Below are 24103 nucleotides of genomic sequence, written 5' to 3' on the forward strand. Positions count from 1 at the left end.
TTCCAGGATTTTGACCCTGCGACGATGAAGGAACGGTGATATATTTCCAAGTCGGGATGGTGTGTGACTTGGAGGGGAACGTGCAGGTGGTGTTGTTCTCATGTGCCTGCTGCTCTTGTCCTTCTAGGTGGTAGAGGTTGCGGGTTTGGGAGGTTGGGAGGTGCTGTCGAAAAAGCCTTGGCGAGTTGCTGCAGTGCATCCTGTGGATGGTACACACTGCAGCCATTGTGCGCTGGTGGTGAAGGGAGTGAATGCTTAGGATGGTGGATGGGGTGCCAAACAAGCGGGCTGCTTTGTCCTGGATGGTGTCTTGAGTGTTGTTGGAGCTGCACTCATCCAGGCAAGTGGAGAGTATTCCATCACACTCCTGACTTGTGCCTTGTAGATGGTAGAAAGGCTTTGGGGAGTCAGGAGGTGAGTCACTCGCCGTAGAATACCCAGTCTCTGACCTGCTTTTGTAGCCACAGTATTTATATGGCTGGTCCAGTTAAATTTCTGGTCAGTGGTGACCCCCAGGATGTTGATGGTGGTGGATTTGGCGATGGTAATGCCATTGAATGTCAAGGAGAGGTGGTTCGACTCTCTCTTGTTGGAGATGGTCTTTGCCTGGCACCTGTCTGGCACGAATGTTTCTTGGCACTTATCAGCCCAAGCCTGGATGTTGTCCAGGTCTTGCAGCATGCAGGCTCGGACTGCTTCATTATTTGAGAGGTTGCGAATGGAACTGAACACCGTGCAATCATCAGCGAACATCCCCATTTCTGACCTTATGATGGAGGGAAGGTCATTGATAAAGCAGCTGACGATGGTTGGGCCTAGGACACTGCCCTGAGGAACTCCTGCAGCAATGTCCTGGGGCTGAGATGATTGGCCTCCAACAACCACTACCATCTTCTTTTATGCTAGGTATGACTCCAGCCACTGGAGAGCTTTCCCCCTGATTCTCATTGACTTCAATTTTACTAGGGCTCCCTGGTGCCACACTCGGTCAAATGCTGCCTTGATGTCAAGGGCAGTCACTCTCACCTCATCTCTGGAATTCAGCTCTTTTGTCCATGTTTGGACCAAGGCTGTAATGAGGTCTGGAGCTGAGTGGTCCTGGTGGAACCCAAACTGAGCATCAGTGAGCAGGTTATTGGTGAGTAAGTGCCGCTTGATAGCACTGCCGACGACACCTTCCATCACTTTGCTGATGATTGAGAGTAGACTGACGGGGTGGTAATTGGCCGGATTAGATTTGTCCTGCTTTTTGTGGAGAAGACATACCTAGGCAATTTTCCACACTGTCGGGTAGATGCCAGTGTTGAAGCTGTACTGGAACAGCTTGGCTAGAAGTGCAGCTAGTTCTGGAGTACAAGTCTTCAGCACTACAGCTGGAATGTTGTTGGGGCCCATAGCCTTTGCTGTATCCAATGCACTCAGCTGTTTCTTGATATCACATGGAGTGAATCGAATTGGCTGAAGACCGGCTTCTGTGATGGTGGGGATATCGGGAGGAGGCTGAGATGGATCATCCACTTGGCACTGCTGGCTGACGATGGTTGCAAACGCTTCAGCCTTGTCTTTTGCACTCACGTGCTGGACTCCGCCATCATTGAGGATGGGGATGTTTACAGAACCTCCTCCCCCCATTAGTTGTTTAATTGTCCACCACCATTCACGACTCAAACAATTAGTTACTGTGTGAACTGCAGTTACCATACAAAATCAGGGTGTCATAGCCAGTCTGTCAGTCTACTACATTATTGTGAGCTGAGAACCAACCCAAGATGTGAAATAGTAAAGGTTCAAAAGCACGTCCCCTGTCTTTGGAATTCCTCCCAGATAGCTAGCACCTGGAGATGCACAGTTGCTGAATTAGGTTTGATGGAGCATGCACTGGGTGAAACTAGAACTTGGTTTTTTTGTGCTGACAAGCAATCAAATTCTGCAGGTAGCTGTGCTCCTCCCAGCCACCAGGGTTAATTTTGAGACACATCTGTCCTTATGACAGCTGCCTCTAACTACATAATTTTTGTTATGCTCACCTAATATATTTCAATCCAGTTTGGAGTGTTTTCTGCAAGTATCCCCTGAGATTCAAATTCATCATTCATTGAAGAAGTGAAAACAAAATGTCATTCTGCTTAAAAGCTAACGGAAGATTACAAAATGGCTGTTCAGCTGTCCTCGCCAGTTAGTCATATCAAGTAAAATACCTCGTTGCTAAGAGTATAAGTAGAATACTCTGATACTGAATAAGTTTCAATTTTTTGGTTTTAGGCAATGAAGACTTTAAGCCTGGTGTGAACTAAACTAGTTAGGGGGGTGGGAGGGTAAAATCCACACTAAGTCAAAAAGTGTGAGAAAAAGATCAGTAGGATAGATGGGCTGGGTGAGGGCAAAATGTGAGTTCTGTACATGAATGCACATAGCACAAGAAATCAAACAAGTAAGTTAGAACCACAAATTCAGCTTAAAGGGTATGATGTAGTAGCCATTACAGAGACTTGGCTATAACCTGAGCACGATTAGGTGCTAAATATTCCAGGCTATCGGATCTTTAGAAAGAACAGGGAAACTGGGAAAAAAGGGGGAGTAGCAATATTGACAAAAGACACAATTACCACAGTAGAAAGAAGGGATTTTAGTAAGGGTGATCAGACAGTGGAAACAGTATGAATAGAGTTAAGTACAGCAAAGAATTCAAGACTCTGGTAGGAGTTGTCTACAGTTCTCCAGATAGGGGAGTGGGTGTGTATAAATATGGAGATTAGGGAAGCATGTAGCAAAAACAAAGTGATTATAATAGAATATTTTAATTTTTACAGTTTTGGTCTCATTTAAGAAAGGACATAATTGCTTTGGAGGTGGTTCAGAGAAGGTTTACTCGACTGATTCCTGGGATGAGGGGGTTATCTTATGAGGAAAGGTTGGACAAGTTGGGCCTGTATACATTGGAGTTTAGAAGAATGAGAGGTGATCTTATTGAAACATATAAGATCCCGAGGGGACTAGAAGGGGTAGATGCTGAGGGGATGTTTCCCCTTGTGGGAGGGACTAGAACTAGGGGACAGTTTAAAAATAAGGGGTCTCCCATTTAAGAAGGAGATGAAGAGAAATTTTCTCTCTCAGGGTCGTGAGTCTGTGGAACTCCCTTCCCCAGAGAGCGGTGGAGGCAAGGTCATTGAATATTTTTAAGTTGGAGTTAGATAGATTCCTGATTAACAAGGGAGTCAAAGGTTATAGTAAGTAGACGGGAAAGTAGGGTTGAGGTCACAATCATATCAGCCATAATCTTATCAAATGGCAGGGCAGGCTCGAGGGGAATACTCCTGCTCTTAATTCGTATGTTCATACGTACTGAGAGAAGCAGAACAGCTCAGATAGTAAAGGCAATGAATTTCTAGAATGTATTCAGGACAGCTTTCTAGAAGAATATGTTTTAGAACCGACAAGGGAACAGGCCACTTTAGATTTAATGATGAGTAAAAAAAAACAGAATTAGTTAACAATCTGATGATAAGGGAGCATCTTGCAAATAGTGACCATAATATGATTGAATTTGATACTAGGAGAGTCAGTGACTCAGTAAGTCAAAATTCGAAGGGATGAGAAATAAATTGATCACTGTAAACTGGGCTGAACTGTTAATGGGTAAACTTACAGACAAACAGTGGACAGTACGGTAGCATAGTGGTTATATTACTGGACTAGTAATCCAGAGTCATGAGTTCAAATCCTGCCATGGCAGCTGGGGAATTTAAATTCAATTAATTAAATAAAAATCTGGAATAAAAAACTATCAGTAATGGTGGCCATAAAACAACCAGATTGTTGTAAAAACCCACCTGGTTCACTAATCCCTTTTAGGGAAGGAAACCTGCCGTCCTTACCCGGTCTGGTCGATATGTGACTCCAGACCCACAGCAATGTGGTTGATTCTTAATCAGCCTCTGCAATGATCAAATACAGGTCAGGAAACCTCCTGTTGCCGACCACCGACTGCCCTCCCTCAGCTGATGAATCAGTCCTCCTCCACGTTGAACACCACTTGGTGGAAGCACTGAGGGTGGCAAGGGCACAGAATGTACTCTGGGTGGGGGACTTCAATGCCCATCACCAAGAGTGGCTCGGTAGCACCACTACTGACCGAGCTGGCTGAGTCCTGAAGGACATGGTGGTGAGCGAACCAACACGAGGGAAAAACCTACTTGACCTCATCCTCACCAATCTACCTGTCGCAGATGCATCTGTCCATGACAGTATTGGTAGGAGTGACCACCGCACAGTCCATATGGAGACGAAGTCCTGCCTTCACACTGAGGACACCATCCAACTTGTTGTGTGGCACTACCACCGTGCCAAATGGGATAGATTCAGAACAGATCTTGCAGCTCAAAACTGGGCATCCGTGAGGCGCTGTGAGCCATCAGCAGCAGATTTGTATTCCAGCACAATCTGTAACCTCATGGCCCGGCATATTCCTCACTCTACCATTACCAACAAGCCAGGGGATCAACCTTGGTTCAAGGAGGAGTTTAGAAGAGCATGCCAGGAGCAGCACCAGGCATACCTAAAAATGAGGTGCCAACCTGGTGAAGCAACACACAGAGCTACATGCATGCTAAACAGCGGAAGCAACATGCTATAAGCGATTCCATAACAAACGGATCAAATTAAAGCTCTGCAGTCCTGCCACATCCAGTCGTGAATGGTGGTGGGCAATGAAACAACTAACGGGAGGAGGAGGCTCTGCAAATATCCCCACCCTCAATGATGCCGGAGTCCAGCACGTGAGCGCAAAAGACAAGGCTGAAGTGTTTGCAACCATCTTCAGCCAGAAGTGCCGAGTGGATGATCCACCTCGGCCTCCTCCCAATGTCCCCTCAATCACAGAAGACAGTCTTCAGCCAATTCGATTCACTCCACGTGATATCAAGAAACGGCTGAGTGCACTGGATACAACAGAGGCTATCAAGCGGCACTTACTCACCAATAACCTGCTCACCGATGCTCAGTTTGGGTTCCGTCAGGACCACAGAGCTCCAGATCTCATTACAGCCTTGGTCCAAACATGGACAAAAGAGCTCAATTCCAGTGGTGAGGCGAGAGTAACTGCACTTGACATCAAGGCAGCATTTGACTGAGTGTGGCACCAAGCAGCCCTAGTAAAATTGAAGTCAATGGGAATTGGGGAAATCACTCCAGTGGCTGGAGTCATACCTAGCACCAAGGAAGACGGTAGTGGTTGTTGGAGGCCAATCATCTCAGCCCCAGGACATTGCTGCAGGAGTTCCTCAGCACACTGTCCTAGGCCCAACCATCTTCAGCTGCTTCATCAATGACCTTCCCCCCATCATAAGGTCAGAAATTGGGATGTTCGCTGATCATTGCAGGGTGTTCAGTTCCATTCGCAACCCCTCAGATAATGAAACAGTCCATGCCCGCATGCAGCAAGACCTGGACAACATCCAGGCTTGGACTGATAAGTGGCAAGTAACATTCGCGCCAGACAAGTGCCAGGCAATTACCACCTCCCCTTGACATTCAACAGCATTACCATTGCCGAATCCCCCACCATCAACATCCTGGGGGTCACCATTGACCAGAAACTTAACTGGACCAGCCATATAAATACTGTGGCTACAAGAGCAGGTCAGAGGCTGGGTATTCTGCAGCGAGTGATTCACCTCCTGACTCCCCAAAGCCTTTGCACCATCTACAAGGCACAAGTCAGAAGTGTGATGGAATACTCTCCACTTGCCTGGATGAGTGCAGCTCCAACAACACTCAAGAAGCTCGACACCATCCAAGACAAAGCAGCCCGCTTGATTGTCACTCTAAACATTCACTCCCTTCACCACCAGCGCACCGTGGCTGCAGTGGGTACCATCCACAGGATGCACTGCAGCAACTCGCCAAGGTTTCTTCGACAGCAAGGTTTCTTCGACAGCAAGCCGCGACCTCTACCACATAGAAGGACAAGGGCAGCAGGCACATGGGAATACCACCACCTGCACGTTCCCCTCCAAGTCACACACCATCCCGACTTGGAAATATATCGCCGTTTCTTCATTGTCACTGGGTCAAAATCCTGGAACTCCCTTCCTAACAGCACTGTGGGAGAACCTTCACCCCACGGACTGCAGCAGTTCAAGAAGGCGGCTCACCACCACCTTCTCAAGGGCAATTAGGGATGGGCAATAAATGCTGGCCTCGCCAGTGACGCCCACATCCCATGAACGAATAAAAAAAGTATTCAAAGAGGTATTTGGTACAATACAAAACCAGTAAGTACCCCTAAAAGGCAACGGCTCTATTTGCATAGTTAAGTAACCATGGTCAACAAATGAAGTATGAGAGAGCATCAAACTAAAGAAAAAGGTTTACACAAATGCAAGGAAAAATGAAAATCCAGCAGAGCAGGAAGTTACAAAGGGACATAAGACACACTAAGTGAGTGGAAATGTGAGGTCATCCACTTTGGATCTGAGAAAGACAAATTGGGATATTTTCTTAATGATGAGAGACTAGGAGCTGTGAATGAGCAAAGGGATTTAGGTGTCAATGTACACAAATCACAAAAAGCTAGTGCACAGGTACAAAAAGTAATCAGAAAGTCTAATGTAATGTTGGCCTTTATCGCAAGGCGGATAGAATACAAAAGTACGGAAGTGATGCTTCAGTTGCACACAGCTTTGTTCAGACCCCATCTGGAGCACAGCATTCAGTTTTGGGCACTGAATCTCAGTAAATATATATTATCTTGGAAGGGGAACAGCACAGATTCACCAGAATGATGCTCGGGCTTAAAACGGTTAAATTATGAGGATAGATTGGATAAACTTGGCTTGTATTCCCCTGAGTTTAGGAGGTTGAGGAGTGATCTAAATTAAGGTATTTAAAATGATTAAGGGATTCAATAGGATAGACACAGAGAAATACTTTCCTCTGGTGCAGGAATCCAGGACAAGAGGGCATAATCTTAAAATGAGAGGTAGGCCATTTTGGAGTGAAATCAGGAAGCATTTTTTCCACACAAAAGGTAGTCAAAATCTAGAACATGCTCCCCCAAAAGGTTGTGAATGCTGGGTCAATTGAAATTTTCAAGACTGAGATTGATAAATTCTGGTTTGGTAAGGACATCAAGAGATATGGAACAAAGGCAGGTAAATGGAGATGATGTACAGATCAGCCATAATCTAACTGAATGTTGAAACAGGCACATTTTTACAAACACTTAATGCACTTTAAAATGGTGGATAGGCACCATTATTTTGAAATAACACATTTTTGATCAGCTTACCACATGGCTAGCAGTTTCATGATTTTTATGTAACTGCTTGAAAACACTGTACTGCAGGAACTTTTGCAATGCAACACAACTTGTAGAAAATTGTTGGGGCAAGGGGGGAAAAAAGGTTAACTTTTATAAACTGAACCAATCATTTATACTGTTCCTTTTTCTCCACCTTTCATTTATTGCTGTTAATTCTTTAGGCACAGAGCTGCTTTTTGACTGAATAGTATACAGTTTACAGTTATATTTGTCTTTTCCAGTTTTATTTCCTAGTCTCTTGCTGAAGAACATTTCTTTTGCGTGCTGGAAGGCTTCCAGCACATAACTCAAATGGCTACTCTGCATATGAGGCCCCAGTGAATGTTGTCATGTGATTCAGCATGGGGGCATAACAACTGAGCTCAATCCGGTTTTCACCTAATATCCACACATGCACATCTTCCAAGGGTGAGGTCACTGACTAGGGATCAGAAACAGGAACATAGCTAATTTTTCCCTCCTCAGCCAAGGGCCGACTGTAGTTCCAAACTGCCATCACCACTGAGGTTTGCTAACTCAGCACATATCCAGATTCAAACCTGGCACCGTACAGTTTAGCAGTACACCTGGTATTGTCTTTACACATTAAGCGATTAGGGGAGAAAAGGATTACAGTTTCTAAAGTATATTGCTGAAGTAAAATGGATATGTAGTTGAAGCTACAATTGTAATATTCAACCGGTGGACAACGGACGGTCAATCAATTGAAATTCCAGATGGTGGTTCCATGACTTAATCTTTTGTCCATTAGAATGATGAACAAGGAAGAAGCTCTTTTAATGTGTCAAACCTGCAGAGTGGTGACATTATTCACCTGACGCAGCATAGAAAACTAACACTGGTGAAAGCCACACACCACAATGCATAACTTTCAAAAGGGAATTGGATAAATACTTGTAGGGGGAAAATTTGCAGGGCTATGGGGAAAAAGCAAGGGAGTGGGACTAATTGGATAGCTCTTTTAAAGATTTGGTACAGGCACGATGGGCCTAATGGCCTCCTTCTATGCTGTATCATTCTATTCTATGACCCGTTTATTCCTACTCTGCTTTCTGTCTGTTAACCAATTCTCTATCCATGCTAATATATTACCCCCAACCCCATGAGCCCTTATCTTGTGTAACATCTTATCGAATGCCTTTTGAAAATCCAAATGTACTACACCCATTGGTTCTCCTTTATCTACCCTGCTAGTTACATCTCAAAAAACTAATAGATTTGTCAAACACGATTTCCCTTTCATAAAACCATGTTGACACTGCCTAATCATATTATGATTCCCATCTGTCTCATACAATGCAATTTTGCCCAGGACCTGTTTGATCCTTTTCTCTAGAATTTAATTTTATGTTCTCCAAGATATCAGTAATTCTTTCTGCAGCGTTTCATTTTTTAAGTCAAATTTCTGAGAAATTATGTAATTCTTCTTACAATGCAGTTTTCAGCTAGATAAACAAGTTTCATTTAGTCTGTAAATGTTGATTCAGTTCCCTTCTTAATTTGTTTTTGATTCAGTGTCTGCCTTATCCATCACGTTTCTAGATGCATTACAAATGTTGTCATGATAGAATAAATCATAGAAAATTTACGGCACAGAAGGAGGCCATTCGGCCCATCATGTCCGCACCGGCTGAGAAACGAGCCATCCAGCCTAATCCCACTTTCCCGCATTTGGTCCGTAGCCCTGCAGATCATGGCACTTTAGGTGCACATCCAGGTATTTTTTAAATGAGTTGAGGGTTTCTGCCCCTACCACCCTCTCAGGCAGTGAGTTCCAGACCCCCACCACCCTCTGGGTGAAAACATTTTTCCTCATTTCCACTCTAATCCTTCTACCAATCACTTTAAATCTATGCCCCCTGGTTATTGACCTCTCTACTAAGGGAAATAGGTCCTTCCTATCCACTCTATCTAGGCCCCTCATAATTTTGTACACCTCAATCAACTCACCCCTCAGCCTCCTCTGTTCCAAGGAAAACAACTCCAGTCTATACAATCTATCATCATAGCTAAAATTCTCCAGTCCTGGCAACATCCTCGTAAATCTCCTCTGCACTCTCTCTAGTGCAATTACATCCTTCCTGTAATGTGGTGACCAGAACTATGCACAGTACTCAAGCTGTGGCCGAACTAGTGTTTTATATAGTTCCAGCATAAAATCCCTACTCTTATATTCTATGCCTCGGCTAATAAAGGAAAGCATTCCATATGCCTTCTTAACCACCTTATCTACCTGTCCTGCTACCTTCAGGGATCTGCTTGACAAGATTTTATTATAAAAAGGATCCCAACTACAGTTTAGCACAAATTAGTACCATATCATCATTACACGTTGAGCATCCATATCTATAACCGATAATTTATTATGCTTAAATCCCCATCTACCTATTTTATGAGCAATAATACATGATATAGATACATACATACATACACACGACGGGGGGGGGGGGGGGAGTGCACAGCGGGGCGGCACGGTCGGGTCAGGCAAGCTCGGCGGCGTCAGGCGGTGGGGCAGCACGTCGGGCGGGGAGTGCGGCGGCGCGTCGGGGGGGGGAGCGGGGGTGGCAGTGAGCGAGCGCGGGGGTGGGGGGGGGTGCGGAGGGAGCATGCGCGCGCGGGGCGGAGGGAGCGAACGTGAGACAGGAGGGAGAGAGAGATTGATTGGCTGCAGGCCGACCAAGACATATATCAATTGATTTCATCATCCATTCATAGCACGGTTGTTTATTATTCTACTGCCTGTTGAGGTTTTTTTTTGCAAGGTTTGGACATAGAACATCATGAAGTTGCAGATGAAATAGTCCTTCTTCACAGTGGTGGGCTGAATATTCCATTGTAAATGGAGAAACTGCTTAAAAGATCCAAAGCAGAAAAAGAACAATTGACAGTTGGAACACCATTTATAACAACCATTTTAGCCCCAGTCACGTTAGTTGTGCCTACCATATAATGTTTTTATTTATTTAGTAATGTAGGAGTTAAGTACATAGATAAACATTTAAAAGTACATCGATATCACTGAAAAGACTTTCAGATTGGAACAGAATTTACTTCAGGCTTTTTTAAAACTTCATATTTACATCATAAAAATAATGCAACAGTTACCTTAGGTGTTTTTCCAAGCGAATTCCAAGCCTCCCATTTTGCCTTGTTGATAAAGTCCAACATACTTGGCTTTGGTGAATTGCAAGGACCTTGCGTAGCCTGTTAAAAAAAAAAGTCTTCTGGTTTGAATTTAAGATATTTCAATGGATTATTGAAAAAAATTGTAAGTATTACCTAACTCATAAAAAGATTCTTCATTCAGTAACCAGAGGGTACAGATTAAAGATAATTGCCAAAAGAACCAGAGGCGAGATGAGGAGTTGATATGATCTGGAATGCACTGCCTGAAAGGGCGGTGGAAGAAAATTCAATAGTAACTTTCAAAAGGGAATTGGATAAATACTTGAAGAGGAAGAATTTGCAGGGCTATGGGAAAAGAGCAGGGGAGTGAGACTAATCGGACAGCTCTTTCAAAAAACCGCCGCAGGCACAATGGGCCGAATAGCCTCCTTCTGTACTATATGATGGTATGATTCTTTGAATTGAAGACATTCTGTATACAACGCTCGTGTGAACCTGCATCATTTCTGAAGGCGACGGGGGGGGGGGGGTGGGGGGGGTGGTGGAGGCAGAAAAGGAAAAGATCACAACAGCATTCCCTCCAAGACTGCAGCGGTTCAGGAAGACTGCTCACCACCACCTTCTCAAGGGCAATTAGGGATGGGCAATAAATGCTGGCCTTGCCAGCGACGCCCACATCCCATGAACGAATAAAAAAAATATTTTGTTGCGGTAATATCATGATGTCACCATGTTCATACCTCATGTCCTCATATTGGATAGAAGGACAGCTAGGCCTATAGGATGTCAGTTCATTTTGACCCAGAGGTTCCCATGAGAAAAAGCAACCCACCTCATTCACCCGCCTGAAAGGACTTGAGGGGATGCCTGGTGTGTGGAAGACGCCTTTAATTTGAAAAATGAAGACAGCCTGACAATGCAAGTTAACACCATCCTTCCTGACATCCTCCAAATGCCTGGAGGTAGACCTAGTGACATTGGGAAGAGGAGAGGTGGCTTGGAGGGGAGCAGAAACTCCAGTTGCCCAAGTTGATAAGTTCATACTATAATGTTTGGTGAAGGTATGAGAATTATTCCAAGAAGACATCTTCCCCACTCATGTATTCCAACCCTCATGCAATAAAGGCCAACATGCCATTTGCTTTCCTACTTGCCTGCTGTATCTGCATACTAACTTTTTGTGTTTCTTGTACGAGAACACCCAAGTCTCTCTGAACACCAACGTTTAATAGTTTCTCACCATTTAAAAAATATTCTGTTTTTCTATTCTTCCTACCAAAGCGAATAACTTCACATTTTCCCACATTACACTCCATCCTCCACCTCTTGCTCACTCACTTAATCTGTCTATATCCTGTTCCAGACTCCTCACAGCTTACTTTCCCACCTAGCTTTGTATCATCAGCAAACTTGGATACATTACACTCAGTCCCTTCATCTAAGTCATTAATATAGATTGTAAATAGCTGAGGCCCAAGCATCCATCCTTGTGGCACCCCACTAGTAACAGCCTGCCAACCTGAGAATGACCCGTTTATCCCTACTCTGTTTTCTATCCTTTAACCAATCCTCCATCCATGCCAATATATAACCCTCAACTCCATGAGCCCTTATCTTGTGTAACAACCTTTTATATGGCACCTTATCGAATGCCTTTTGAAAATCCAAATATACTACATCCACTGGTTCCCCTTTATCTACGCTGCTAGTTACATCCTCAAAAAACTCCAATAAATTTTTCAAACATATTTTCCCTTTCATAAAACCATGTTGACTCCGCCTAATCACATTATGATTTTCTAAGTGCCCTGTTACCACTTCCTTAATAATGGATTCTAACATTTTCCCGACGACTGATGTCAGGCTAACGGGCCTGTAGTTCCCTGTTTTCCCTCTCCCTCCTTTCTTGAATAGCGGGGTAACATTTGCTACCTTCCAGTCCACTGGGGCTGTTCCAGAATCTAGAGAATTTTAGAAGATCATAACCAACATATCCACTATCTCTGCAGCCACCTCTTTTAGAACCCTAGGATATCGGCCATCAGGGCCAGGGGATTTGTCAGCTTTTAGTCCCATTAGTTTTTCCAGCACTTTTTCCTCTAGATATTAATTGTTTTAAGTTCCTCACTCTCATTTACCCCTTGGTTCTCCACTATTTCTGGTATGCTTTTTGTGTCTTTTATTATGAAGACAGATACAAAATATTTGTTCAACACATCTGCCATTTCTTTATTCCCCATTATAATTTCTCCTGTCTCAGCCTTTAAGGGACCAACGTTTATTTTTGCTACCCTCTTCCTTTTTACGTATTTGTAGAAGCTCTTACAATCCGTTTTTATATTTCTTGCTAGTTTACTTTCATATTCTATTTTCTCCCTTTATCAATTTTTTAGTCGTCTTTTTTGATTTCTAAAACTCTCCCAATCCCCAGGTTTATTACTCTTCTTGGCATTGCTTTTCAACTGTCAAACCCTTTAATTTAATTTCCGAATCTACCTTCGCCAACTCGCCCCTCATACCTATGTAATTGGCTTTATTTAAGTTTAAGACTCTAGTTTCTGACTTAAGTACGTTACTTTCAAACTCAATGTGAAATTCTATCATATTATGATCACTCTTGCCAGAGTTTCTTTTACTGTGAGATTACTAATTAACCCTGTCTCATTACACAATACAAGATCTAAAATAGCCTGTTCCCTGGTTGGTTCCATGACGTATTGCTCCAGGAAACCGTCTCAAATGCATTCCATGATCTCGTCTTCCAAACAACCTTTATCAATTTGATTTGCCCAGACTATATGCAGATTGAAGTCCCCCATGATGACTGCATTTCCTCTGTTACAAGCTCCTATTATTTCACGATTAATACTCTGTCCAACGGTATTGCGACTATTAGAGGGTCTATAAACTACGCCCACCAGTGTTTTCTGCCCCTTGTTATTTCTAATTTCCACCCATATTGATTCTACTCCCTGATCTTCCGAGCCAAGATCCTTTCTCACCACTGTCCAGTCTGTTTGGCCCTGTCAGAATTTTAAATGTTTCAATGAAATCCCCTCTCTTTCTTCCAAACTCGAGTGAATACGGGCCGAGTCGACCCAATCTCTCCTCATATGACAGTCCGGCCATCCCAGGGATCAGTCTGGTGAACCTTCGCTGCACTCCCTCTATGGCAAGTGTATCCTTTCTTAGGTAAGGAGACCAAAACTGCACACAATACTTCAGTTGTGGTCTCACCAAGGCCCTGTATAACTTCAGTAAGATATTCTTGTTCCTCTGCTCAAATCCTCTTGTAATGAAGGCCAACATACCATTTGCCTTCCTAACTGCTTGCTGCACCTGCATGTTTGCTTTCAGTGACTGGTGTACAAGGACACCCAGGTCCCTTTGTACATCTACATTCCCCAATCTATCACCCTTTAAATAATACTCTGCCTTTCTTTTTTCCTTCCAAAGTGAATAACTTCACATTTATCCACATTATACTGCATCTGCCATGTATTTTCCCCACTCACTCAACTTGTCTAAATCGCCTTGAAGCCTCTTTGCATCCTCCTCACAGCTCACAATCCCACCTCGTTTTGTGGCAGGACGTCTTTTAAATTTTTTCAGCATGTTTCCTGTGCAATAACCAGTCAGATTGCCAGGCTGGCTGCCTAGTCGACGGAAAAGCAGCCGGGGAGCGGATGCTAGGCAAGTCTGACATTAGGGGGGGATTGGTATCGGAGACATGGGGGTGGGGCGTCGGCCAATCACGTGTGTTGGATCGTGGCAGGTAAGCTTGATGGGCCTGGAGGAAACACCCCTGCTCCTCCTGGCCCACGAGCAGTGCAATAAAGGCACTCACCTGTTGATCCGTTAAAACAGGAAGTGGGCGAGTTTTACATTTTATCTTCCCATCCGCCCCAACCCACCTGTCCTTGGGGGTTAAAATTACCCCGAGACTTTACATAATGTCTTACCTGTTTTAAGGATGCCATACGGTACAAGTGATCAAATTGAATGGCCCTTGACGTAGGATGAATGTTTCTTACTTCTAAATTGATAGAGCAGTGGAGAATGCATTTCACTAGCCATTTTGAAAGCCTATATATGGATGCAACATTACAAAGGATCATCACAGGGGATAAAGACTTTGAGATTGGTGGGTAGATTCTATGCAATCATGTTGTCTCTATACTGTAGTGTAGTACATAAAGAGTGGGATCCATTCTTGGTAAATGGAGCTCTCATGAACCAATTGTCTAAATATGGACAGTTTCTATTTTGGACAGTTACATGGGTAAGATGGGTATAGAGGGATATGGGCCAAGTGCAGGTAATTGGGACTAGCTTAGTGGTATAAACTGGGCGACATGGACATGTTGGGCCGAAGGGCCTGTTTCCATGTTGTAAACTTCTATGATTCTATGGATAGATATGCAAGGGCTAATGATGGCTCGACATTTTGTGAACTTCCTAGAGGCTGAGAAAACCTCAGGGGAAAGGGTGGTGCTCTGCACTTATAACTGCAACTCTAGAGATTGAAACGTAGGCACTTTCAATGACAGGATTGGATGACAATGTGAAAGTAAGCATCCTGGATACACTGCCCAATGGTACAAGGCAGTGAAAAGTCTTAGTACCACACGATCTTAGTACCACCTTGAACTCTCTTATGAATTTGTTTGAAGATTTGAAATTACCTCCTAAAGTGCCCCACCACTTTTAATTTTCACTTGTACTATCAAACATTCTGTTGATGTAGTTTACAAGGATGACTTGCAAGTGCCTTGGAGAGTTCTATTCACAATTATATAGAAGCTTGGTTAGACCACACCAGAGTACAGTGCACAGTTCTGGTCTCCATATTACAAAAAGGATATAGAGGCACTGGAGAAGGTGCAAAAAAGATTTACAAGGATGATACCAGAACAGAGAGGTTTTAACAATCAGGAAAGACCAAACAGGCTCTTTTGTCTAGAAAAGAGAAGGTCTGAGGGATGACCTAATAGAGGTCTTTAAAATTATGAAGGGGTTTGATAGGGTGGACGTAGAGAAGATGTTTCCACTTGTGGGGAGTTCAAAACTAGGGGTCATAGATACAAAACAGTCACTGATGAATCCAATAAGGAATTCAGGAAGAACATCTTTACCCAGAGAGTGGTTAGAATGTGGAACTTGCTACCACATGGAGTAGCTGAAGTGAATAGCATAAATGCATTTAAGGGAAATCTAGATAAGTATATGAGGGAGAAAGGAATAGAAAAATGTGCTGATGGAGAGATGATGTGGGATGGGAGGAGGCTCATATGGAGCATAAACACCAGCATAGACCAGTTGGGCTGAATGGCCGGTGTCTGTGCTGTAATTTCTATGTAATTCTATGTAATGTAATTCAGATGTCAACACTTTAGATTGGACAGGATGCCAATGCAGAGGCACCAGAACCAGGAAATATTAGATATTGCCTCCGGTTATGGAGGCTCTGCCATCTCCAGATCTAAATGTAGGTCTATCTGTAATGCCAATTGCCAGGCTACTGAATTAAACTTTGATAGCCACGGCCAACCATGTCGACAGGGTGGCTTGAGCAGAAAGAGGACAACCAAAATGGCAAATCTCCAGAGGAGAGAAAATTTAGTCACTAAACTGAAATTACTTGTTACAGATACAATCTTACAAGTTTGAGTGGAGGATTAATCTATATTGAAAACACTTCCTCAGATTTCATTTCTCTTAAATTCACCACAAGTGACACTAATATTGTAATGTTAAAGGGAAGCCTACAGGTCAAACATAATGGGAAATGGAAAAACTACGCTGGTGGAGGAGGTTAGGACCCAAGTAGCATATCATATAAGAATAACTTAGGAAGAAACCTTGCATTGCATTTGAATCACAGCCATACACGATCTGGAAATCTTGAGTCTGTCTAGTTTCATTCTTTCGCATGAACATCTCTTACTTTGATGAGTATGAACATCAATATTATAACATTATTAAATATTTGAAAAATTAAAATTTTAAAAAGGTATGGGGAAAGAGCAAGGGATAGCTGGTTACAGGCTTGATGGGTGAAATGGCTTCCTTCTGTGTTGTAAAATTTTATGATTCAATAGTAAAACATTTAAAAAGTCAACTAAAGACTCCAATAATTACTGTAACACTTGTGCACCATCATAAGATACTATGGCTCAAACAATGTTCTTGAACAAATGTTCATAAAAGTACACTAATTTATAATATCCCACATTGCAAGTTTACTGAATACTAGGAGACTGTCTGGTGGCATTGCTCACTGAGTTGGAGGAAGGATGCCAAAGCCTTAGAAAGGATGCAGAGGAGATTTACTAGAATGGTACCAGGGATGAGGGACTTCAGTTATATGGAGACTAGAGAAGCTGGGATTGTTCTCCTTAGACTTGAGAAGGCTAAGGGGAGATTTAATACAGGTGTTCAAAATTATGAAAGGTTTTGATAGGAGTAAATAAGGAGAAACTGTTTCCACTGGCAGGAGGGTTGGTAACTGGTAGATGACATAGATTTAAGGTAATTGGCAAAAGAACCAGAGGGGAGATGAAGAGAACTTTTATTTTTAAAACAGCAAGTTGTTATGATCTGAAATGTACTGCCTGAAAAGGTGGTGGGAAGCAGATTCAATAGTAACATTCAAAAGGCAATTTGGATATATACTTGAAAAAGGAAAAATGTTCAGGGCTATGGGGAAAGAGCAGGGGAGTGGGACTAATTGGATAGCTCTTTCAAAGAGCCAGCAGAGGCAAGTGGGCCAAATGGACTCCTTCTGTGCTGTATCATTCTATTCTATGAACTGCCTCTTGTAAAATCAATTATTGTTCTCGTTAGTATAGATCTCAGATTGTTTACACCCAAGTACCATGGTCATGGCTATGACCATATTTCAAATAATGTCTGCAGTTTGGACAATCTCCCTTCAGAGAGACACTGATGTATTAGCCAGTAGTAAGAAGAAGGATGATTTGGAATCAAGTTATGGAGAGAGAAAATAGCTGGCTTTTTAACTTGGACTGAGAATGTAAAACTAGAGGGTACAAGTTTAACATTAAGAACACTCAAGCAAAACCATAGATTATAAATTCACTGACTATCACTTGCATTTTCCAATTTTAAATGTATTACCTGTTTAAACAATGCATATATCTGCAATTTTACTTCATTTCCAGGGTCGTTCTTTAAAGTCTTCAACTTATCCTTTGCTTTATCAAATTCAGCTTCTGTTGCAGTCATGGCTGCTCCAGTTATATGCAGTTTAACTACTGGTGAACTCTGGATCAATCTGCAAAATTAAACACATCAAACTGAACTTGAGTTTCTTTTAAAAATTAGGACGGATAGTTGAACAACATCGATTTTAAAAAGGGCTTCAATGTAGTTCGCCCTCTGAGCAGGAATGCTGATAAATGACACTAACACCACCTCAAATCAATTGTTTATTTAGTATTAGGTTGATACACTTAAAAAGTTGAATTTCACAGTATTATTGGTATTACTGAATATTTCAACATGCTAATACCAGAAAATAAATTACCATGAAAGCAGCGAACAAAAATGAGCATGAAAGTTGCCTTTATAAAAACCCAACTAGTTCACTAATGTCTTTTAGGGATGAGGACTTGCCAGTCCTACCTGGTCTGGCCTACATGATGTCAGTCTCACACCACGTGAATGACAATGTGTCGTCTGAAATGGCCTAGCAAGCCACTCATTTATACAAATAGGGGATTGGGAAGAAGTGCAGCTTTGCCAGCATCACCCACTTCCAAAGATTATGAATATAAATAATATATTTTAAAAATTCAAAGAATTCTTTACAAAATCATTGCAACAGCAATTGAGCCTTATGACGTCTCTTACTATTGAGACTCTCTTCTAACACTGTGTTCACAGCAAAGTGCAATTTCCATTAACAGACCTGCATCACCCAAGATCCAAAATTTACAATCTTATATTGGTCATGAATGGCAGTAGCAATTACCTTTCTAACCAAAATATTCACACTGGAAATTGCACAAGATACCCACCATGCACTCCTGTTTACTCTGACAGATGGAAAACAAAGATTGTCAAGACTACCGTTCAGGCTAAACCAATAGTTGATTTTATTTCAATGATTTTTAATAACTCAGGAGGAAAACTATGCAGCAAATAATCAGCAAAATAAATACTGGTCTTATACAATACTTGAAACTACTTCTGAAACAATAAAAAAAACGTTTGAAATGTTAGGGCCCCATTTCAGAATCTTTTAATCAAGCCATGGAGAAATGCAACATAGATATCCATCTCACTGTCATAATGCAGAAACAAGGAGGTTGAAGCAAGGGAACCGCAGACCAGTGAAAACCAGCAGCACTTGTACTGCTCCAAGCCAGGTTCTGACACCCCAGATCACGGCAGTCCTTTTACACAAGGCATACAGGACACTTTTTAAAAAAAAATCAATTTTATCTTTCAGATAGATAGTACGTGAACTGCCAACTTCTGGCGTTTGGATGCATTTTATTTTCTTCTAATATTTCACCTGCATAATTACTAGCTTGGCCCCAAGAATAACCGAAAGTGACCCACACATTTCGGCAAGTTTTACATGTATCCAATACATCAAAGACAAGGAGAAAATTTCTGACTCAATTAATGTGTAATGGCATCCCTACAAAAGATCAGATGGCTACATAGCTCAGACAGAAATATATATGTACTTAGGCAGTATGCGTGTAATGCTTTAAATCAAACACCCAAAGAACCTCAAAGTTCCATTTAGAAAATATTTACAAATTATTGATTATAAAAGAGATTTTTTAGGGATTTTACAATTTGAAGCAAGGTAGGCTCTGCTTTCACATTACCAACTTATTAATTGCACAGGTCCATAACATTTTATATGAAGTTAAAAAAACATTATCTTTCTCAGTGAATGTTGTACACTTAGCTGTTCATTTGTCAATATCACGATGGTACTCTTGATTAACAATGTTCTTGTCACAGTATTTGGATTGAGCAGCAATATGGTCTAGTTATGACTTCATGTTTAAATGCACCACTTATGAATTAATTTTGTAAACCATCTCACTTTCATAAACATGCAGTAATTACTTGTGTTATCTAAAATAGCAAGTGCTGAGTGGGAAGCAGTAAGAGCAATTAAATGGTGGGATTTTGGGGAGTCACCAAAATTGTTTGAGCTGCATTCCTAAATACTTTAACCACAGGAGGGTTCTCTCTTTATGGTATCCATTAATATACTATCCATTAAAATCCCTTAAAAAATGATTGGACTTTTATGAAAAAATGTACTTAAATAAATTGCACCATGTTTATCAGTATTAAAAGTCACGAGTTACACAGAGATCAAGACCCGACAATACATACCGTTAAAATGGAAACTTCATCATCCATGCTCCAATTATCAATTTTAACATTTTCCTTCCTCATGCCTTGCGTGAGATTGGCTCATTGCACAGCACACCTACACCAATATCCTCCTATCTGGCATAAAATCAAACTCTTAGCCCAGGAACCATTAAATAAAATGAGTTATTTGTAATTTACTTGCCTCATTCATGCGCTGAGAATATTGCTGTACTATATTCAGGTGGATCTCAATTATCTGCCACTTCTCATTATCCACAGGGATCCTCTTCAATATGATAAATAATGAGATGTGCCTAACTGGAGAGACATCCTGTTTCATTTGATCGGCCACTGGAATTTTTCAATTGGCATTTCTTTAACGCCAGCAATGTTTAAAATAAATAAGTTACTGCTGGCGATGAGAAAAGGCACCAATTGGAAAATCCATTCATGTTTTAATGTTTCCTTTTGGGAATTTATAGTTTGCAAAATTGTTGCCACTTTCTATTCTGGATACAATCAATTTGTAAGCATTACACCTATAACCTCAAAACTCATTAACTCAGATCATTATTAGCTACAATGCGAATTAAAGATGTCTGAGAAAAGGTGCAGGGGGAAAGTACTTACTTATGTCTCAAATAGGTTAGCTTGTTCAGTTATTCCCATCTGTAAACATGACTCTTAGAGTAACATATGCTCTCTGTAGTTCCAAATAGACCAGCTTTACCAACAATAGATGCTTACAGTGAACATCACCAATGGACACACTCTCAATAAATGTCTCTTGACAAACAAGAAGAATATATTTTTGAGAAATTAACAGGTAAAGTTTAAGGAAAAAACTCATAGCTCCATGTCAACATTCAGGAAGGTAAACTACACCCCAAGATGATGAATCTAGCCCAGATGAGGCACGTGGGCCAAGAATTTCACATTACAGATATCTTTTCTTCCTGCATTCACTCCATTTTTAAAACATTATTTTAGGTTTCTCAAAGCATACACAATTCCCTGATCAGTAATCCACTCCTAGGTCTCTGGTGAAGGTACATTATTAGTCAGCCAGTAGGGTCCATGCAAAAGTGGTTCAGGTAGATGAGTTTGTTCTCCTGTGCTCAGTGGTTCCCCAGCAGCTTGGTTGGTATTGGGAATTATGACAAAACTGAAGTGTTTTGATTTTGTTCTGGTTTGGGAGACTTTTGTTTAACTCGGTCACATCAGTTAAAATCCACATCCCAATTAAATTAGAACAAATGTTGCAAGGACAGTACAGTCTGGTGGGATAAGCTAAGCCAAATTCAAACAAACACATATTTTCTCAATAATGTGTATGATAGCCAGCTAGTTTTGAATGTAGCTGACAGTTATTTAAATCCAGAAAGCACAGCAAATGTTTTCAGGGGTATTTAATGACCTAAAGCTGCTCAACAAAGAGTTAAAGTGAGCTGAGTTTAGCAGAATTAAGCGGTCAGTTGGTTGGAACCTTCAGAGAAAGGCTAGCTAGCTCCTGCAGGCGGAAAAGAATAAACTATGTATATAAAAGTTATCTGCAAAAGAACAGCTTGGCATATAGACTGCGACCTATTATGGTTTTTTATTTGAGTAGCATAGTATAAAATCTACTGCAAATATATTAGATATACGTTTGCTTGTTCATCTCTTGTCCAATAATTTCACTTGATAAATAAAAACCTCAAAATCAAGGACAGAAGAAAATTCTTGTGGAGCCACAAGATAGATGTAGTAGTTAAAAGTAATTAACCAAGGTTTTCCATTTGTTGTCCTTGGCTCAATCAGAAACTTATCTAGATATCAGGGCCAATGAATATCTTCTCAAAACTTTACGAAGCTAAGTCTCGCCTATGCGAGTAAACTAAAAATACAGAAGCCAAAAGTATCTTGAGAAAGAGAGGGAAAGACACAAAAATGTAACAGGAATATCCAGGTGTGGGAAAACTAAATCACAAAAATTACATCCAGCATGCCATGGTGCAACATATTAGTACAACTACTTTCCGCACTACAGAGCTGTCTCTGTACCTTCTCTCCATTTCCTTTTCTTCTAAAACTTAATCAACTTTCTCTCTCCTGTCCTCTCCAAAAGTGTTAACGTCCTGGTAATATATTAAATCACAAGCCCTGGTTGCTTTTTAGTACTTCATTCAAGTGTCATGTGTCAGCCCAGAGAGTGAGTGCTGATGGGCAGTTCACCATGGCAACATCACAGCCAAGCCCAATACTCTCCTTAACCAATGTCCATAGATACACACTTCCCAGCATGCATCACTAGGTAGCATTCAGGAGTAGGAACCCTAGCTAATTATAGCCTACATGGCTCAGGGGAACCAAGACACCTGCCACCCTAGCTGACATCTGCTAAAATCAGCAGACTAGAACTTTATGAGCTATCTGACTCATTAAGGACACTGTCTTCACGAGCTGAACCATCGGGGAAGTTTGCACCTTCTCTTAAGTAAAGGTATAAATAGCTCTTGAAATAGTAAAAAGAATTAGAAATTTGGTTCAGGTGCTTCAATATATTGGTGTTTGAAACATTGCTACTTGTATTGATATAAAAAGACACCTGTAGGGACTAAAGGATACAGTTGAAACGGGAACTTTGCATTTTGCTAAATAAATTACTATATCTTTAGTGTTTGTTAATTTCTACATGTAGGAGAAATTATCTGTATTCAGATACAGAAAAGAAAATATGAACATCTGTGAGACACAGAATAACTAAAACTAGGACATTACACAATGCATCAAACAGGACAGGATACATGCATCCTCTTCAGCAAAATAACAGCTTCAAACTAAATACTTTCAATGCAGGGACCCCATTTCAGAAATGGCACTTACTATGCACTTAATGAGCTAGTCAGTCAATCTCAAAATTATGCAACTCCTATATCGCCTTTCCATTTGAAAACCACTGAGAAATCGCATTGACATGCAAACATGGTATGCACACACACATGGAAAAATGTGATCACCGGAGAACACTACTAATGTACAAATTGGCAGCCTAATGTAGATATGGAACAGAACACAATTGAGAAAGCCTCATCAAAGCCAAGTGCCTTCAACTGCTGGACGTTGGTGCTGCCTAAACAAATCCTTAAGTACAGTATACCAAATTTATCTAAACAGAAATTTGTATTGAAGCTGGTCAATACTAAGTGGTCATATACATTTAGTAGATATTTGCTTTTCTTCACTAATTATTCATACACATCATTTACCAGAATCCTAATCTTCTATCTTCAAGAATACTTTTGGCAGTGGCTGTTTATTTAATAACCCTGAAACTGGGACCCTATCTTTATTTGATGCATTTGAGTCATTCATTCTTGTCGATATAAAAGGCACCTACAACAGACGGATTAGAAAACTCTTTGATCTTGAAATTATGCCACGGGGCACCACCATTCAAATGCTCAACATGTCGATCTGAAATTCCTTTCTCTTCTCCACTATTTTAGCATTAACCTATTTTTTAAAAAATGAGTTAACATCTCAGCTAAAATAACAGAGGAATGAATTTCAAGATGAACACATTAAGAATGTGTGCTAATACCCCATGACATAATTTAAAGGCTTTTGATTCTACTACGATGACGATGGTGAACAACGTGGTGGTCCAAATAGTAATCCATAGTCTATATTGTATTTCCTCCATTAGACACTGTTGGTTGTTAAAATATACACATGAAGTTTAATAATTTGGAAGATATCCATGTTATAGCGACTATCCCTGACCATTGTGTGTCAAAAGTTGGTCACACTGTGCAGCCAATTAAAGACATTTTTCTCAGCCAGCCTTGCAAGACCTATAGAATCTCTTTTTGGCCTGTCCTGTGTTAACCAAAAAAAAGTTGATTACAAAAGAAAGTCATAATTGCATGAATACAGTTACTTCAGATTCATATACAGTTCATCAACTTTGCCTGTCAGATCCTGAACAGCTTGAAGCAAAGCCACTCTTCGTTGAAGTGTGCATTGTCTGACTGCACAAATAGAATATCTGGCTGCTGGAAAGATGGCACAATAAGTGAAACAATCTAGGCAGACTGAGATGCTCACTGAACTTGACTTGCCACTTCCAATGTTGCTGCAGCTCTGTTAAGACATTTACATTGACATTCATAGGCAAATCTTGTCAGAAATCTAAAATACATTTTGTGTACTCAGCTGCATTATCGTCAAAATCAGGACAGACTTTAACAGAACAACAAACATCAGCAGACAAGATTCAATAAGTCTAATTTGTGGGGATAA

At 41.3% G+C, this 24103-nt stretch overlaps 1 protein-coding gene across 2 annotated transcripts in view; it reads right to left on the minus strand.

Moving 5' to 3' along the window:
* eci2 (enoyl-CoA delta isomerase 2) overlaps positions 1-24103 on the minus strand; it is a 226393-nt gene that overhangs the window by 108594 nt on the left and 93696 nt on the right. For both annotated transcript variants that reach the window (XM_068001778.1, XM_068001777.1), the window contains exons 2-3: positions 17588-17744; positions 10427-10525 (exon numbers count right to left, since the gene is read on the minus strand). In XM_068001778.1, the coding sequence (XP_067857879.1) occupies positions 10427-10525; positions 17588-17695 (207 nt within the window). In that variant the 5' untranslated portion in view covers positions 17696-17744. The remainder of the gene's footprint in view (positions 1-10426; positions 10526-17587; positions 17745-24103) is intronic.

The sequence above is a fragment of the Heptranchias perlo genome, chromosome 2 (genome assembly GCF_035084215.1).
Source record: "Heptranchias perlo isolate sHepPer1 chromosome 2, sHepPer1.hap1, whole genome shotgun sequence".
NCBI classification, from domain to species: Eukaryota; Metazoa; Chordata; class Chondrichthyes; order Hexanchiformes; family Hexanchidae; genus Heptranchias; species Heptranchias perlo.